The sequence below is a fragment of the Aedes albopictus genome, chromosome 3 (genome assembly GCF_035046485.1).
Source record: "Aedes albopictus strain Foshan chromosome 3, AalbF5, whole genome shotgun sequence".
NCBI classification, from domain to species: Eukaryota; Metazoa; Arthropoda; class Insecta; order Diptera; family Culicidae; genus Aedes; species Aedes albopictus.
In genome coordinates, this window is record NC_085138.1 from 406,385,342 (window position 1) to 406,404,734 (window position 19,393).

General features: G+C 44.6%; 1 protein-coding gene across 1 annotated transcript; it reads left to right on the forward strand.

The window, feature by feature from the left end:
* Window positions 1-1,419: 1,419 nt before the first annotated feature.
* On the forward strand, window positions 1,420-19,093 carry LOC109426400 (G1/S-specific cyclin-D2). Its single transcript, XM_019701912.3, has 4 exons — window positions 1,420-1,808; window positions 1,888-2,103; window positions 4,956-5,112; window positions 17,739-19,093. The coding sequence occupies exons 1-4, from the start codon at window positions 1,590-1,592 to the stop codon at window positions 18,101-18,103; spliced, it is 957 nt and encodes a 318-aa protein (XP_019557457.2). The 5' UTR covers window positions 1,420-1,589; the 3' UTR covers window positions 18,104-19,093.
* Window positions 19,094-19,393: the final 300 nt, after the last annotated feature.

Consider the following 19,393-nt stretch of genomic DNA (forward strand, 5'->3'; position numbering starts at 1 on the left):
GGGAATTCCAAGAGAAGTTTCTAAAGAGTTCCAAAAAGGAGAATGATTTGACGATATCACAGAAGGAATTCTTGGACAAATCCTGAAGGGATCCTAATAAGATTTCATGAAGGCACTTCTGCAGGCATCCCTATAGCAGTTCCTTAATTAAGGAATCCCTGGAGTAATTCCTGAAGAAACAAGAGGAACTCTTAAGGGAATCGCGAAACAGTCCATGGAGGAAGTCCTGGATTAATACCTGGTGGAGTTCTTGAAAGAATTCCAATAGGTATTCCTAATGTCTGCAGTACAGTAGACGTTCGGTTGGTGCAAACGGTTTAACTGCAATGCTTTTTTAACTGCAAGTCCGGTAAGTGCAACAAATTTGCAGTTATCGCACCGCTATCCGTCAAAACGGTGCGCCAAATTAGCCCAAATGAACAATCGAATGAATTTTTCGTTCATTTAACGTCAATTAATGGATTGTTGACGCCCATTTGACGTTGCAGTTATCGAATTTTGTTCGCTAACTGAAACGTAAACATGTTGCAGTTATCGAACGTCTACTGTAGTTTCTGGACGAATTATTGAAGGAATCCTTGAATAAATTGTACAATTTTTTTGAGGAATTCCTGAATAAATTTTTGAATCATTTTTGGTAAAATTTTCTGAAAAAAATCTTGGAAGAAATTCTTACAGAAATGTTTTGAATAAATTCATATGGAAAATATATGGAATAATACGTGAAAGAATACCTGCAGAAATTTCTAGAGGAATTGTATAAAAAAAACTCTGTAGGAATCCATGATGGAACCACCGAAGGAAGCTATGGGAAAATAGCTGGAAGAATTCGTCGATGCTTCCTTGCAAAAGTCAGTATCTGTAAACATTTCTGAAGGAATCGCGATATGAATAAGTTTAGGAACCCCTGCCCATGCATCGTACGGATGATCAACTGGTGCGCCTGTACCTGCGATGCGAACCCGACCAAAGTCTACCGCAGCCAGGGTAGATGAATAGGAACGCAGAAAGCTCGCAATTAAAAATTTCTTCGCTCTCTTGCTCTCATCGTCGTCGTCGTACGTCGCACCGAATATCATATGGCCAAGGCACAAGGGTACCTACATACAAGTTAGGAGGGCGCGTGGTCTGTGGACGAGGAAGAAAGGGATCGCAGCGGGGACGACGACGATCAGCTTGCCTTGCCTGCGCTCGCTGAGCTGTGTATCAAAACGATCCCGACAAGGACTCGAAACGGTCAGAAGCCTCTCGGACGGCAAACGGTACGGTTGTTTTGGAAACCTTCCTTTCTCTCTGGCTAGCTGTGAGTGCAAGGATACTTTTGGTTTATTTTTTGCTGGGATTGTTTGAGTTTTTGGAAAAAGAAAGACTGTTTTATCGCAACGGAAGAGACTGAAAAAGATTGCAGATGTTGGACTTAGGGGTGGGATTGAACAATTGTGACGGATTCTGTGGCGGAGAATTTTGTGAATAGAGACCGCGATAGACGGTGTATTGGTGCAGCGAACGCTGAGATAACGGTATTGTTGTGCTGTACTGTGAACTGTGTTGTTCGTAAGATAACGGGAACGAGACTCGGGTGCGAAACAATGGCTCACAATGTGGATTTGATGTGTAAAGAGATCATCTACGATGAGGTGGATAGTCAGTTTGCCGAGGCGGACCCGACGATGGTGGCCGATGTTCGGGTCATTCAGAACTTGATCGGGCTGGAGCGGTTGACGATACCGTCGTGCAACTACTTCGGCTCGGTGCAGCAAGATATCAAGCCGAACATGCGCAAGATCGTCACCACTTGGATGCTGGAGGTGAGTGTGTTGATCGCGCGGGATTTGTAGAGGTAAGGGTGATGTTCTAACCGGTGTTGTTGTGTTGAACTCTGTCCAGGTATGCGACGAGCAGAAATGCGAGGAGCAGACTTTCCCACTGGCGGTCAACTTCTTCGATCGGTTTCTCTGCGCATGCCCGATCGATCGCTACCACCTGCAACTGCTGGGATGCTGCGCCCTGCTTCTGGCCTCCAAGATCCGACAGTGTCATCCGCTAACGGTGGACGTTCTCAGTGCGTACACAGACCATGCCGTCTCGCCGGATCAAATCAGGGTAAGTGCTGCTATTATTCGCTAGGGATAGGGCTGGGCGGAGTCGGAGATGTCTCAGTGCTTTACTGCGATGAAAGGATCGCGATCTTGAACTTGATCCCGTCTTCCTGCCGTTGTTGTCTTTGATTGGAAGAATATGAGTGAAAAAATATGAAGAAGTGAGAGCTGTCGTCTTCTGTAGGTTCGTGAGCACGGAAGCGTGTAACCCTTTGCAGGTAGCTCCTTTGAAGACGATCACAATACGACTAATTTACTGTCATCTAGATATCTTCGTTCCAAGCGTGCGCCCATTGTCATTGTATTTGAACACCCGGCTCGTTTCCGGGACTCCGTACCGGTCAGGTCAAGTGCTAAGGAATCTTCCAAATGGAAAACCACAAACCACATCTCCTTTGTTTTGCTCGCGGTGTCGGTAGACAGGGTGAACGCTCGGAAGGAAGTAATTAACGCAAGAAAGGGGTCCGTTCGCTTCTACGCATGAAATACAGGGCCCGCGTCGTAGTAGGCTGATGATGTGCCACCCGCATTCCTGTCATTCGTCGAATTGACAGCTTCGTCGTGGCCTGCTTGGTCGTTTTGCCAAAAAACCGCCACAATCTTCCCACAAATCCCACAATACCGCCCAAAAATGGGTCTTAATTGGTCTTCGTCGCACCCGGGGGCGGTCGCCACGGCCTAATCCATCATCTTGAGTGGAACTTTCAGGCTGAACGCAGGCAGCCCGTAATCCGATATCAATCAAATCCAATTAACTGCACAATTTCGCTACGGTGTGGACGCGCAGACACAATTGACCCCCATGTAGATTTGAAGCGGGGCGAGAGAAACCTCTTCTCAGCAGTCCTAACAGCGAACTGTCAGAAGCAAATTTTCGTAATCAGCCGCCGTCGTCGCCTACTCTAATCCGCACTATCTCCGAGCGCCGAAATCCGATATCGACCGAAAAGTGGTCATCTTTTGCTTCGCATTCGTATTCACATTCGCATCGCACCGCATCGGCGACAGGAGGACCACCATCGGGCCTTTTAAAAACCGCCCGAATGGAAATACAAAAACCTCGGCAAACAGAAAAATTCAAGAATGAAACCAAGAAAACACTCGAACCGAATACTTGTTGTTGTCTTTCCCTTCTCTTGCCGGACCCGACCCGAGGCACCGATTTCCTCGGAATTCTGATCCTGAAAAATGAGTTTACAACTTTTTCACACGTTTCATTATTCAGTTCGTTTGTTGTTGTTTTTTGCATCGACCCGGCAATAAAAAGCCTTCGCAACCTCCGCCGAGAGAGAGAACCCAGACCTTTAATGGACTTCGAAAACTTTCAAAACATTTCCACGCATCATCTCTCTGGCACTTCTCATCCTCGACTCCCACCGCTTTCGGGTCCATTGTCGGGGTCTCTCACCACCGCCGTCGAGACGAAACGGAGGACCTTTTATGATTTCCGAGAAGTTTCCCTAAAGAATGCCATTCTTGGTTTTATTATTAATTTGGACTTTTTGGGAAAGGTACGCGTCCTCAATGCGTAATTCTGCCGCACTGCTGAGCTGACCCTGACCAAGTTGGACCGAAACGCGATGAAAGAATCGTATCAGCGACTGCGCCGACAAGGCGCATCATCATTAATCAAAGCAGGCGGCGGCGTTAACATTTTTCTTCGCGCGCTGCAAAGCGGTTTTAGCGCCTCGCCTCCTCTGCGCCGCCTGACCGAGAGCTGTTGCGCCAACTTTCGCTGCTCGGCCCGGGCTCTCTCTCTCTCCCGTTCGGATTTCTGCAAAATCATTCTTAACCAAATCTCGTCGGCGCGCAAAGTATCGGTTTCTCCAGTGTTCCTTTTTTTCGGGGGTACCACCGAGAGACCGAGAGCAGGTATAAAATTTTATCTCTTGTCTGCTTGTCGGGTCCTCCGAAAACGAGTGGAAAGATGAGAAATGGTCCTGGCTGACGGCGGATTCCCACACAAACACGGAAGACGAGTTACGGGAAAATGGCGTTCGGGAAGGGACCCTCTTGCCGTCACCATCCTCCTCGTTGATTGCAATTTTATACAAATTAACATCCGGATCGGGATCTCGGCGATCCGGAATTAAGGGATGAAATTGTTCCTCATCATCGCCGCTCATGAATAATAAAATATGATGGAAAGAGCTCACCCGGGGTCCCGTGCGAAGAAACCGGGTCATGATTCAAAAGCAAACATCTTTGTAACCGAAATTTCCGGTGATCCGTTGTTGTCAGGGCCCGAAGACCGAAGGCAGATGCATAAGAAGACGGGACGGGACGCAACGGTTGAGAAGATATTAATCAAACGAAGGACCCGGGTTCTAACCTCAATATGCGGACCACGGTCCACGGACGAGGGGAAGATCTGCATTTGCACAGACATCAACAATAAAATGACGTAATTTTGCGGTTGGTCACAAATTAATCGCATCCGTCTCGTTGAGGAACCCCTCTTTTTCTGGTGAGGGATGCGCCGGCTGTTACCTGCCTGCGAGAACAAAAATGATCGATTTTCGTGCAGCGGAATTGCGTTGACATAACCTCGCCGCAATTGAACTTTGTTTCTCGTCTCAGGAAACTTGACAGAAGGGAGTTGCCCGTTTGTAACGGTTTCAACCGGTGGGAACCGTTGTTGTGTTGGTCGTGTGGCTTCCCCATTAAGATCCAAGATCGCGATCCTTGTCGGCACGATCGTCGTCCAGCCGGCAAATTTATGCGCATTTCGAATTGCGCCGCACGCGCCATCTATGAATAACATTACCACAAATTTCTCTGTAATCGCACACCCTCTAATCCACACCCTTGTTTTGGTTCTGTTTCGTTTCTTCGATCGCTCTCGCCCTCCCGCAGAGTTGGGAGCTTCTGATGATCAGCAAACTGGAGTGGAACATCACGGCCGTAACGGCGTACGACTACGTCGATCACATCCTGGAGCGCGTCAAATGGGGATCGGACGACTCGCGGCTACGGGAACACGCGCACACTCTGATCCACGTCTGCAGTACCGGTAAGTTTCCATGGATTTTGCTCTTTTATACGCTTAACTGTCACCCTAGATCCGAAAATGTTACTTAAGAATGCGTTTCATAAGGACTTACCTTCATTCGAGAGAATCCTGAATCCCATTTATTGGTTTTTAAAAGTTTTTATCGATTCTTATTCACAATAATATTGTGTCATGCCCCTTTCTTCAAACTAAATATTCGCGTATCGTTTTTACTGTGCATGTTTGACAGCAACAGTTCTTTCCGAACATTTCAATAGGTCCTATCTGCGAAAGAAACGCTTAAATCTAAAGTTTGATTTGAATAGGTCGTATGTACCCCAGTTGCACAGAAAACTTACGCCCTATTGTAATCGAACTCGAAAACTGGAGAAATTCAACTTTTAAACCTTTAATTTACAACCACATGATCTCAATCGATCCAATCATCCGATCGAGTTCAGTTTTGTCAGTTTCTCTTCACCCGCGCCTGCTATGATGACCAAAACAAACCCCTTAAATAAGCGAGCATGTGTTCGACGACGACACTCGGCGAAATCATGCTGCGGTGACTATCCTGCCTGCGTCTGCAACGTGCGCTGACTGCCCAAATGAGAAAAAATACCGACAGCCTTGCGGCAATCCAGCCAACAAGCGAATCCCAGACGGCGGCCGAAGCGGCTGGACAAGGACAAGTTTTTTGCGCCGACCGCTCGCTGTCTGCGCTGCACCGCGATGACGGACCAGACTCAGGACTGCTTTGTTTTGTTTATTATTCCTTGTTTATCTCGATTGCGTTTCGTGACGAAAACGGAAAAGTGATAAACGCTTTATCAAAGAGCGCCGGCATATGTTTTGGCGATTTGGAAACGAATGGCTGCTCAATATCATGCGCAGTAGATTTTAAAAGCTCGGAAAGCCTTTTGCATTTAGTCGAGCATTTAGTATAGATCTAACGAATTCGAAAGAATTATTTGTGTTTTGAAGATTATCAATAAAAACTAGACAAAGAGCAATGCTAGTTCGTCCCTTCGAACAGGCTTTATGATGATCCAAAAATACATATTTACTCATTTTACTATGTTTTTTTGGTTGTGCTTGAAAGTTTTTTTTTTTATTTTCTAAACTTGTGTCCCACCCCTAGCTTTAACTTATTGATTTGATTAATTTTGGTTACCGTGTACGTCAAACAGGAACATTTTTTAATCCCCAGTGCAAAAAATGTCGAATTCCAGCACGTCAAGTTTAACCTCAAATGTCAAACCACAGTAGACATTCGATAACTGCAACTTGTTTATGTTTCATTTACCGTATGAAATTCGATAACTGCAACAACTGACAGACTTCAAATAACTGTCAGTTGCTACAGAATGCTGACGATGTGCATTAAAACATCGTATTGCAGCAAATGTGCATGCGAAAAACATCGCATCGTTGTTGACATTTCATTTTGACGGATAGCGGTGCGATATCTGCACAATTGATTCACTTACCGGACTTGCAGTTAAAAAACATTGTAGTTAAAGCGTTTGCACCGAGCGAACGTCTACCGTAATATATATTTTTTAATTATTCAAGCTTGTATCCCGTCCGTGATCCCGTCCCTTGCTTTAAACTTATAATTTGAGTTAATTTTTGCTACCGTGTACGTCAGACAGGAGCATTATTTAATACCCAGTGTGAAAAATGTCGAATTCCAGCACGTCAAGTTAGACCTCAAATGTCAAACTTATTGTTCACCATTTTATTTATTTCAAGTTTTTTCATTATAGTTGCTCGAGATCGGAAAAGTACTGTTCCGATCAGAATATGATGCTTGACCGCATTATTCAATAAAACTTGATTTTCCCTCTAATTTTAGGACCCTATTCTATATTAGACAAAGCAACAAAAACCATTCAAAATGTCTAGGCCAAAAGCCAAGTTTCAACATCAACCTTGGGAAAGACCCTTACAGTTATTGAATATTGTTCAGTAGATGTTCGCTAGAGGCAAACACTTTGTATGCAAAACATTAAATTTTTAGAAAGTAACAAATTTGCAGTTATTGCACCGCCATCCATCAAAATGAAATGTCAACAACGATGCGATCGGACGTCTACTGTGCACTGGTGTTACCCGTAAGCTTTGACAATAGACTAGTTCTTTCCTGTTTACTTGGAAAGTTTTCGTCTGTTGATGTCCTTTTGTAGAGGACGAAAACCTTTTCGAATCAGCATAATCATCTCAGAAGAGGCCTTTTCGCCTATTGATGCTCTTTTGAATGATTCTCGTTAGAATTTCATTCTATTTTATACTAATTTCTCGAAAAGGCCTTTCGAAACCTGTGAATTCTTGGCTTTTCGTCATCAATTCCATTCGAATTCCAACAAAATTCCGGCACAAAATCGCCTTAAAACGTTGATAAAGTCCCTTCCCCCGCAAAACAATGCCCGGGAAAGTGTGAAGGCACGCACGCGGCCGGGTCATTTAAACGGCGGACCCCTTTCCAGAAAGTGCGGGAAGCGGAATTCACTCGCCTTCCTATGAGAGGGAATTTTCCCCGAATCTCGCGTGTCTCGAGTGACTGAACAATATTGTGTCCGCGTTGCCTGTCACTACTGCTGCTGTCGCGCGCAAGAGGGGTTGTTCACTTCAACCCTATATGTAGTGCATGCAATGCGCGTGCACTCGAAGTAATTCGATTTAAAAGGAGAAAACAGCCGGGGTTGCCAAAAGCGCGAACACAAAGCGGTTGGATTTTTTGTGACCCTGAATTTTTCTGAGATTTTCGTTTAAATGTTTAAATTACGAGAGGATTTTGCTAAGGAGAAAGCGAATTTATTGGAATTCTCGCAAGCGGATGCGAACAGGGTTTAAATCACGGTTTAAATGCGGTTTATACGTTCTAAAAGGCCTTTTCGCATGTGATCGAATAGAATAATACAATTTAGACTAAATTGATTTTTGAATGCAAACGAGACAAATGAAAAGACTTTTCAAACAAGCTTTCATCAGGCTTGTTCATTTGACATACGTTTGTTTACAACAGCTAAGCAATGAATACATAGAACTGTTACTTCCTTAGAAGAGCTATCAAACAGCTAGAAAATCAGCTGGTTTTGAAGGTTTAGTAAAATGTTTTCAAATGTCATTCGTTCCGAAAATATCTCATTTTTAAATATTGTGAAGAAAGTCATTATAATCGAGAATAAAATGCGATCATACTGGTTTCAATTCCATCAGTTCTATTCACAAGACGTTTAAAACAAGCAAATTTTAAGGTTGTTTGACAGTTCTTTTTTAAAAATTACAGATTTGTGTTTGCACCTTTGTTTGGAAGTTGTAAACAAATGCATACACGATCCTGTCAAATGAAAGGCCTTTTGCAAAATTTGATGCACGGTAAATAAAATCTACTAAAAATTTGAGTTCGAATTAAGGGGCAGGACACAAGAACAAATAACTTTTTGTAAATAAATTACACATAGAGTTCATCAAAACCAGGATCAAAACATAAAAAGCTTGTACGCTTGATTCTGTTTTTCTATTCGAACTGCACATGCAGCTGTGTTAGAGTTCTGTTGATGTTGAGAGCTATGACTTCCTTTGTTTACTTCATATTTCCTCTTCTACATTCGAGTGCTGCATGGACCATGGTCAACTGCACACGCAGAAATCCCAACAGGAAACCGATAAATCTTGTCCGAATCTTCCTGTAAGAGAAAAATCGGATGCAAACAAAGCCCAAAACGAACGGCAACAAAGCTGACCACTGGTTTTTGAATCTCTGGAAAGATGTGCGTGAGAAGCGAAATTGGTTCCCACACACGGAACCGAAAAGTTTCGCATTTCTTCCCGTTGGAAAATCGAGAACCATAAAAAAACTTTACAAAACTCAGAAATGACGCGCAGTAGGCGCATCCTTCGCTCGTCCGTCGTCAGTAAACAACGCACCAACGTTTCAACAGGTCCCATCGACGTCGATGCACCCAAAGTGCATGTTTTGTAAGCAAAACATCTGCCATCGTCGTCCTCGTCGCCGTCGTTGGTTTTTGTTTTCCTTGTTTGGATCGCGTTGTTTCTTCTTGGTCGTCGTCGTCATCGTCTACATCTTTTTGGTTGAGCGAGTTATCAAACATCTGCGCCCCTCCCGGGTTCGAATTGGTTGTGGAGGGTCATTATTTTGAATCCTGTTGGAATATCCTGTCGCGCACTGTACCACGGTGCCACAGGTTGCACCCGCCCGCATCGATCCAAAAGGATCCTTTTCCTTCGCATTTATACCTTTATTATGTTCCTTCGCGTTTTCCACTTCGGAAAAGAGTAGAACAATTTTACTGAAATGAGGCAGGTGCTTCGCGAGGGCCCTTTCTTGCGGCGAATGTAACAACAACAACGTTTTATAACGTACCAAACGTCATCCTAATTGACGTTTGGTGTCTCACTGAGCGCGGGGTAATTCCACCCAGGCGAGGCGCTATCGCAACACCTCGATCAAACGGAAATTTATGTTAATTTCCGGTTTCACCCTCACGCGACTGTTGAAGTCACTCTCTCCACTCCACGCTGACACTTGTTGAATCGACTTCATCAGCGACTGCGATATGGGGTGGCTGCCGCAAAGCGCAATCGTAGTAGCACGTGACATTCGTACCGCGGAGGCAAATGCTCGCGGGTCTTTCTGATTGGGTGATTTCGGTTCTCGCAGCTCGCAGCCTGCTTGGATTCGATGCACCACGCGGTGATGTCCGAACGAAAAGAGACCATCATAAATCAATACAAAATACTCGCTCTCGCTCATAATCGAAGCGAGTGAGCATGTGCAACGCGCGCGACACGCGGGTCCAGGTGCAGCCGAGTGACACCTTTCGTTCCTGCACATTAAACACCTTGATGATGACGCAAGGAGAAGGTGTCCGCCGATCTTTGTTTACATTCCGATGGAAGCGATCCACCATGCATCGTCTTTGAGTAAACACGACTGCGTACGGACGCTGATAAGAACTCGAACCGTCAAGTCCCCCATCAGAACGATGAAGCGATAACTGTCACTTGATTTGATAGGGGCGCTCACATCGAAGGAGCCATGCAAAATCGCATTCACCTCCTTGGCCCTTTCGTCATTCGTTCGAAAGACGAATGTAACGACAAAGGTATGGAGGAAACGGAGGAAAACATCTGCCGCCGAGTAGTTACGTTTCCTTTCCGCAGTCCTTCGTCTCCAGACGAAACCTTCGAACAAGCAAACTCCGCAAAGCGTTGATGCTGGCTGGCTGGCAGTCCAAAACCGAACATGCGTTCTCCTCAAATAAAGCACAGCAATTTCGCCTGCTTTGTTCGCGCGTTCCGAAAATCTTCACGCTAAATTGCGTTCAGGAATCTCGGTGCCTTGGCCTAGCAGGCCTGGTCGCTGGGACTTCTTACAACTACAAGGAGGAACCCGGCAGGGGTTTGCGCGCAGAACGGCGGTGGCGGAGCCCGACACCGTTGTTGACGGTGCCCTCCTCATCTGGCAACTCATTGAAAACTTACCGACTCAAATTCAGGTTCAATGCTCTTCGTTCGTAACGAGCAACGACCGTGGCGAGACTAGTCGACGAGTCCTTGAAGGACCCCGTAATTTTTATTTTTGCATGCTCATTTTCTATTGTTGCCACCGCGTTGCCGTCTGGGGGAAACCGCTCCGGAAGAATCCGGTTTTTTCGCGGCTATTGTTCACTTTTGAATCCGCGTAAAACGAAGAGGGCTCCAACTGGCGTTGTATGGGTCATTTTCAAATGTTGACCGAGACTTGTCATTTAGCGCCCTACACTGAAACAAAGTGTTCATTTGGATTGTTTTGACTTTCTTTTTGTTTTGTGTTTGACTTGCGTCGGGTCCTTCTCAAATCAGGCCAAACATTTCAATAGGTCCTATCTGCATTTGAGAGGCTCTCTTTGCTCACTTTCTCTTTCAATTGTTACAATGTAATGGTACACTTTTCAACTATTTTTGCAGTACAAATCAAAAGACGATTGCTTTGACCATCGTTCAATGCAAGGAGACAATCATAATACAAATAAACAGCTGAGATATTAACGAAAGAGAGGGAACCCAAAGAGAGCCTCTCTTCTGCAGATTGGACCTTTAGACATGTTTGGCCTGAAATGTTTATCGAGACTTGTCATTTTGACATCAGTGAAAGCTTACACCGAGAGAAATTCTCAATTAGATTTTGTGTGCGTTTCCAAACGAAAATAATCCGCACAAATCCCGCAACTCATCAAAAGTGACAGTTACTGGTAGAACCGGGTGCAAGATTTATTGCCCAAGGAACACCGCACGATCAATAAATTAATTACTCCGATACACCTTGTTTTGGCTTTCTGAGCCCCTCACCCAAGGGACGTTTCTATGCACTTCGACAACCCCTTCCCGTGCAAATCCGACTTCAATCCTATCCAGCAGTGGGACAACGGGTTTCAATTAATAAATCTTGCGCCTAAGAACCCGTTTTCTTCCAAGCTTTCCGAGCAAGAGGAGGGAACCCTTCCGTAATTAGACGAGCGAGCGGCATCGTCGCATCCACTTCATCATTTCGATTGTCTGCCGTAATCCCTTCCTTTTACCGAAACCACGACAAACCTGCGCAAACTTCTCCCGGGCCGTAAATTTCGCGCAAACTCAAAAAGGACGATGCACAAAGAGTTCCCACCACCGTCGAAGGGACAAAACGAACGATAAACCGATGCAATCAATTTCGGTTTTGGTTTACGACTTTTTAGAAGAGTCCTTATTGATCAAATTGTTGAGATTTTTTTTTCGGAAAAATTTCTCCGTTTTTTACGAGCTTTCCCTGCTTCGCCTGCTTTGATGATAAGCCAAATCGAAACTAATAGTGTCTGAATCTCGTTTTTACGAGCAGGGAGCGAGGCTCGTAAAAACTCTCCGATGGCCCCTTGAGGAAGAAGAAGAAGCTGTATCATTATCCTTATTGCGATATAGCGAGCTTCTTTTCGGGCGATAAAAAACGGGCAAATCATCGCCCAGTCTTGTCATGTTGTAACTATCTTCTGCTTTTTTTAGATGCCAAACCCGTCGCCCGTCTTCTATCCCGTACGTAGACGGCGGTTGGAATAAAGTTGATATTTAGAAATCACACCTGGCTGATTTTCCCCTTCGATTTGATTTGAGAGTCCTGTTTTCAGAAATCTTGAAATCGGATCAGACGACGACGACAACGAGGGGACGTTTTCAGACCCTTCGAGCAACGGGCCACTCGGCTTGAGCTTGACTTGGCATTGTTATGTTGTTTGATTTTTTCGATCTCGGCCTCCGAAGAACCCGAAAATTGCCGGTTGAGCCATTAATGTGCTTCGCAAAACGTTCTCTCGTCGCGTCTTGGCACTTTGGCAGACGACAGACGGGGCGGAAACGACGAAAATGACGTAAAGTCGCGTGCAGCTTGCACAATTGCACCTTTCGCGCTCGCGCAAGGCCTGCTTGGACGGTCGTCGTTCGTTATTTCGCTTTACTGTGCCTCCTTCGATCCTCTCGACTCATTACGCACGTGCTCAGCAGTTCGGACCAGGCGGACTCCGCCACCGGTCCCCATCCAAGTAGACATAAAAATTATTAACTCGAGGTGATCTTCATCGCGATCGGTTGCACCTGACGGGGTGCCTCGTGCCCGCGCGTCAGGATAACATATTCCAGAAAACGAAACGAAATGAGTCCATGAGTAAAAAAAACTGGTTTTACCATCCAAACGCGAGGCATAATTAACTAGGGACCCGTGCGTCCGTTCCAGTTTATTCTTGTATTCCATCCGAAGGAATGTGACAGCACTTTGTTTACAAATGCGCTCGCCCGCTCAAGCGCAATGTTTGCGCATAAATTTCGTCCAGTGCTGGCCGGCTTGGGCCATAAAGGAGCTCAAATCGGGCCCAACATATGGCATTCGTCCTTCTTTTGTTTTCCTTCCGTTGTTGGAGTAAACATTTTCCAAGATCGTCGGCTCCGTTTATGCTAATTTGCGCCTTCGGGACTAGCTGTTGGGCACATGCGTGCCACCCGTTGTCGTCATCGCATTCGCCTGGAAATGTTTGGCCTTCGGCGTCATCCGCCATCATCATCTCAAGGAGCGGAAAATTCTAGGGTCGCAAATCCCCGGTGCAGCATCTCGAATCGGTTCAATAGAAATATTTATAAATAGCATAATTTTGCCCCGAAGGCGAGACGCCCATTCGCCACGGTTAATCGAAGCCACTCTTCTTTAACGAAATCGGCATTGATATTCAAATCGTAACCGTTAGTGCTGGCATTATTAGCATAGGTTATGACTCTCGCAATAAATAAATAACCCTTTCGGAACGACCCCTACGACAAAAGTGGCAAAATCTTTGCGCAGGAATGCCAACCGTCAAAATTTACGTCTTCTCCCTGAATCCCCTAGGCTATTGTCTCCTTTCCAACTGAGAAAGGGCTTCTTCCTCGCTGCACTTTCTTCGAGAAGGGTCCTCATCGAATCTGCCAGTCGTGTCTGCCTGGGTCTTCTCTGCATGCTTGCTCAAGATGCTTGAGTCGAAATTTTGCCATTCATTCGGAACTAAACACTGCGGTAGATATGGGCACTCACACAGATACAAACGACGAGCGATTTAAATCTTTGCCAACCCCTAATTTGGCAAGTTTTTTTCCCTTTCTTTCGTTTGTCTGCTTTGGTTAGTTCTAATCCGTTGTTCGTTTTTTTGCTAATCCGGATTAGCAAACGAAGTGGTGAATTCTTACGGGTGGATTTGTCTCAGTGTGTAGACTTTTCCGATGCATGGCAGTTCATTTCGTTCGCAGATTGCTTCGTTGTACAGGCTGGAACTCAATAATCAACAACAAACTCGCTTATACCAAAAGGCCTTTTATGAAAATGGTTTAAATCGCCTTATTTCGAAGCACTGTGACAGTTCATTCATGAAAACTATAGCTCATCAGCTTATTTCGCGTCGAAAACGCTGTTTTTCAACTCGAAAAGTGTTAACTTGGAAGAATTTATTATTTTGAGAATTGTTGAAGATCATCAACAACTTAAAAATCGGTTTTGTTTCAGTGTATGGCGGGTTGACAGTTCCCATTAAGGGGAGGGACACAAGTTGTTTAAATCAGAAAATAAACTTGCAAAATCGTTTTCCAATGATTTTGAACGAAAAACCAAGCCAAAAACTGACAGCTTTGTCAAAATCTGAAATTATTCTGGAAATTTTTACCGTTTTTTTTTTGTTGATTTTCTCAAGAGTATCGATATGGTTTTACAAGCACAGGAGTAGCCTATTAAAAACTAAAATTTGGAGCAATAATTGCTTTTGGCTTTAATTTCCGCGTAATTTCGCAAAGCATGTTTGTTTCAGTGCATTTTGAATTTGACATTTCTAATCGAGGGGTGGGACACACATTTTTCCAAAACAAAAATTTAACAAAATCCGTTTTTAAATCGAAAGAAAAAGTAATCAAAAGTTCGGATCCAGTTGGATTCCGATGCTCCGTCCATCGAAGCAGCTGCCAATTCGTCCACCTTCCCTTCCAGCTAGAATCGATCGCACCCGCAGAGTTCGATTTCTTATTTTGCTGCCTTGTCTGCTCCTTTGCTCGGCATGATAAGAATTCGTCGTCCTCTCGCCGACTTCAATGGGCCGTATCGGGGGAAGGATCCTTTGTCCTGTGCCACCCCATTCTTCCATTGGATTGGATTGGAAGCCAGGTGGTGAAACCGTTGCATCCGTGCCGAAGGTTTTCCTTCCAACAGAATTTCGTCGAGCTGGAAAACCGTCCTAATAAGAAAGGGGCCATTGTCGTAACTCGTCGTCGCCGTCATCAACCGTCTCCTTGCTCCTTGCGATCCGACCGAAGCGATAACTGTTGCCTCTGTCGCTTTTGTTGTCGAATGTGAAGGAACGAAATGATGACACCACGACGGGAAGGAAGAGGAGGTTCCTCGAGTGGTGCAAATGACACCATGTTCCGCCAGCGCCGCCACCAACGTGCTCACCCGTGTGGATCAAAGAAAGCTACAAACCCCTGAACGAATGGAAGTACAATTATTAAATGTGTAACCCGCGCGTGATCCGTGGCTCCGTGCAAGACGCCATCTGCCACCTTTAGGGATGCATTTTTTTACATGCTAATCACACTCCGGTAATTACACGATCCTCTTTCCTTCGGACGAGTTCAAAGTTCTTCGAACAACTGACGTTTCTTCGAAACTATGGAAAGAACAACGAACCCTTGCACGAAATTTAAATATCATCGTTTTCTAACTTCGGAAGTTTAAACTCCTCACCTCGCGGCTAACGAGACTAGTGTCCTACCCCTTCTAAGCAGCCTCGGAAGATGGACCTTTAATTTCGCAACTTCATCCCAGAAGGCTTGGGTTTGGTTTGTAAGCGAAGCCAAAGCGTATTTTACGACTTCCTGCCTTGGTCCCTTGTCCCAGGCCCAAAAGATGCGGCTGCAGCATGTGCAGACCGATCCAGGATAATAGCCTTAACCTCAAAACGTATGAAAAGAGAGGAAACCACAACATAAACGAGCAAACGAACGAACGATCATCATTTCGAGGATCGACAGGTGCTTTGCGCGCGTTTTTTTCCTCCGACGAACGACGGCGATCCTTGAGATAAGTACAACAATGTTGAAACGCGGTTTCTCGCGAGAAAGACTGAAAGAGAGTTACACAAAAACAAAAACGAGAGGAGAGAAAACGTGACTGTACACTCCGCTTCTCGCGCGATCGCGTGGTCCATCCAAAAGCGCAAGGTGCAACGTGATTGCGCGATCGTCTCGTCGTTGTCATGACTCCCTTTTAAGCGTTTCTCGGAATTGTTTATAAACACACGGTAGGCCATGTGCTTCTCCTAACTGACGGACGACTCGTTTTGTATTCGATGCGATCCTTTGTTTGCGTTTTTTTTTTGCTGCTGCAAGATGACGCGCGGGAGCAGCTTGGACCTTTAAATTTCGCGATTGGCCGTCGCTACCGCCGCAGTATAAGTGGACCGGATAAAGGTTTCACATTCGCGCGCAAAGCACCTGGTGCAGTTTGCGCAAAACATAAACATCTTGCGTGCTCTGCTAGAAGAGATGCAATTTGGATGGCTGCGCTGTGTTGCTTTTCGGGATTAAGCGAATGAAACTCTTTGCGATTGCTCGGGGCATCGCTGTTTTATGGATTTTGAGTATGAATGCTTGCCAAATGGTACCATTTACAGGCAAAGGCGATTAATTTTCTACGAGACGTCAAATGACTGCTGTTCTCGTTAAAGAGAGTAAACTGTTTTCATGCTAGTAAACTTTGTTTGCCAACTATTTTTTTCGGCAGTTTTGTCTCATCCCTCGACTATTCCATTATGTCAAACTCTTGATCAGACTTAAAAAATCACACAAATCGAATTTTTGGGTTTAAAAATGGAGAAAGTGTCATTCCCCTTTCTCCGTCAGTTTTTACTAAACACTGAAACAAAAACCTTCGAGAGAATTGGGTTCAAAAACTAAACAAAATCTGACCAAAATTGAAGCGAAGGGCAGGACACAAGAACATAAAACTAAAAGTCTTAAAACTAGAATCTATTGGAATAATCAAAGAAAACAGTTAACATGTACGCCTGATCCATTCTTTGGCGTTTCAACTGAAAATTGAGACAGAGCTTTAGGATCCTACTAACCACGGAAGCAAGTTACCCCGTGGACCCATCAACGAACATGATCCAGTTTCCAAGCGATCGAATTACCGACTCCGATCCGGTAGTCAGTGGCTCCATTCTCTACATTCCCGCCCGATTTGATGGCGTTGCCATGGCGATACGCGCGGCGAAACGTCAAATTTGTGCAAACGTGCCGCCGCCGCCGCACAGCCTCCTAAGACGACCGCCATAAAAATCACTACGCTGCCATAAATTTAACCTTTCAACAACGCGGCGTGATGGCAATTCGATACGTCTTCGATGTAGTCTGTGCGGGCCTTCACTGAATAAACACCCTATTTTTACGATGATCGCCCTTTTTCTTCCAGAAAAGAAGCGAGTCCTTCTCATTTGGCATTGTTTGTTATTGGTGGCTATAAAATTGTAAATTTGTTGCATTATCTACAGAAACCGGAAGAAATCTCCAGAAAAATATACACAATCGCCGCAGTCAGTCCGTTTTTATTATTATTTTGCCTCGAAACTAAAAAATGGCTCCAATTCGTCCTTTTTTCCGTTTCGTTGATTTTGGGCCTAGAACTACAGTTGTTCTCATCTGCCTGCATTCGATGCGCGTTGCAATTTGTCTCACCCCGACAATAATAGGCAAGGAAGTCGCAATTATTCTTCCAAGATTTTCCTCCGTTTCACATTAATCAATTTTATTTACCTGAACTTTTTCCTTTCGCCCAGAGCGGAGGGCTGTCCGAATGGCGAAGAAGCGCACAAGAAAAGAGGGAGGAAATAATTACAATTTCTTCCACTTCCGTTCGAGCATTAATTGTCACACTTTTCCTGCAAAGAATACGGTTTACCCTCGTATGAATGCATCAATAGCATATAAAAAAGTAGGTTAGGTAACAAAAAACTCGGTGACAGTTGTGCAAATTCTAACCTTTATCAACCAAAGGAAAAAAAAAACGATTCTAACGTATTTCTTCTCACCTTCCTCCATTACAGAAACCATCTTCATGCAGTTGGAACCCTCGCTGATGGCGGCGGCTTGCATCGCTTCGGCTAGCCGCGGCCTCAACGTATCGACCAAAATGGCCACCGGCTACGACCTCTGCCGGTTGACGTTCCACGACATCGCCAAGATCGATTTCGTCGTCAAAATCATCGAGGAAATCGTTGCCAAGGAGATTGCCGACAAGCAACTGCAACAACAGGCCCAGCAGTTGGCCGCCAACGGAGGAACGGGCGGCAGTTGCAAGGAACAGTACCAACAAGCGCCCCAAAAAGTTGCCGGCGCTTCCGTCGATCAGGCGTCATCGCAACAGCAACAGCCCGAAACGCCTACTGATGTGCAGTTTATCTACTTCTAAGTACTGCGACGGCGTGGCCTACTTAGTTTAAGGATTTTCCGGGGCGCTCGTGACCGCTTCTGTTGGTTAACGACCGCCCCGGGGAAGATGTATATCTATTTTTTCTCTCTATTGTTTTGAGATATTTATCTGCCAAAATTTAAGCATGTTGTTTAGAAAGCGAAAGGTATTTTTTCGATGAAATGGGAATGTAGACGCTATTCGTCATTTGCCACCCCCTCGAACCAGGGGCGGTTTGATTGAAATGTCACTTTGCTGACTGAAACAAAATTTCATATACATTTTTGTAAATATTTACACTGGAAAAAAATGCGAAATCCCAAGTCGTTTAAAGGTTAGTTAATTTTCTTTGAACAAAAACAAAAAAAAACGTGTTTATTCGTTCAAAATCCAGAAAAAAACAAAAGATGGTGCGAAAATAGTTTATTTCCTGTTTATACTATTTCTATTTTCCTTTTTTTCTAGTTTTAGCCTTATTATTTTCCTTTTTGAAACTTCTAGATTCTATTCTGTTTAGATTTTCTTTTGGAAAACGAAAAGTGTTCAACATTTCCAAGTTTTTTGTAGCATAAAACCAGAATTGTAGTGTTAATGGCTACCTGATAAGATTCTCCCCTACTTTACACACACAAGAAAGTTTGTTAAATTATTTATTTATATTTACCACTAAGAGACATCACAACCATCAGGGTTTCCTGCGAGTCGGAAAATCCTGGAAAACACACCCCCAACAAAAGACAAATCTCTTGATTTTCCGTTGTACCTAAGATCGATTGTAAACCAACTAGCGTTAGCCCTTCTAGTTTAGCGTGTAGGAACCCGCCAAAGATACAAGCTAGGAAACTTACTGCCACCGAATCGAGCGAAATCCCCACCGCAGCCATACGTCGTGAGAAACCAAACTAATTTTAAAGGAAATTACTTATTCTTCATAAATCAAGGATCTCATTCAAGCTAAGACAACGGTTTGGTGTAAGGTATTTGTACAAACACGAATCTAAGGCGCAAACAATGCATGCCACGCTACTTTAAGTATTATCATAAGGAAACCCCACGTTAAGACTGTGTACATATAGAAATCTCACTGGGAACTATGGGAGAACCAAATGCCTGCATCGAGAGCGAAAAAGTGCTACTTAACCGAAAAACAGTTTGTCATCCAGCCGTCACCGGCTGATGACAAACCTGTCAAATTATGCGAGAGCGAAAAACATAACAAATACAGCGTCACATCCAGACCGCGCGGAGATTTCCAATGATCCACGTTTCGTTTGTATTTCTGTTCTCTAT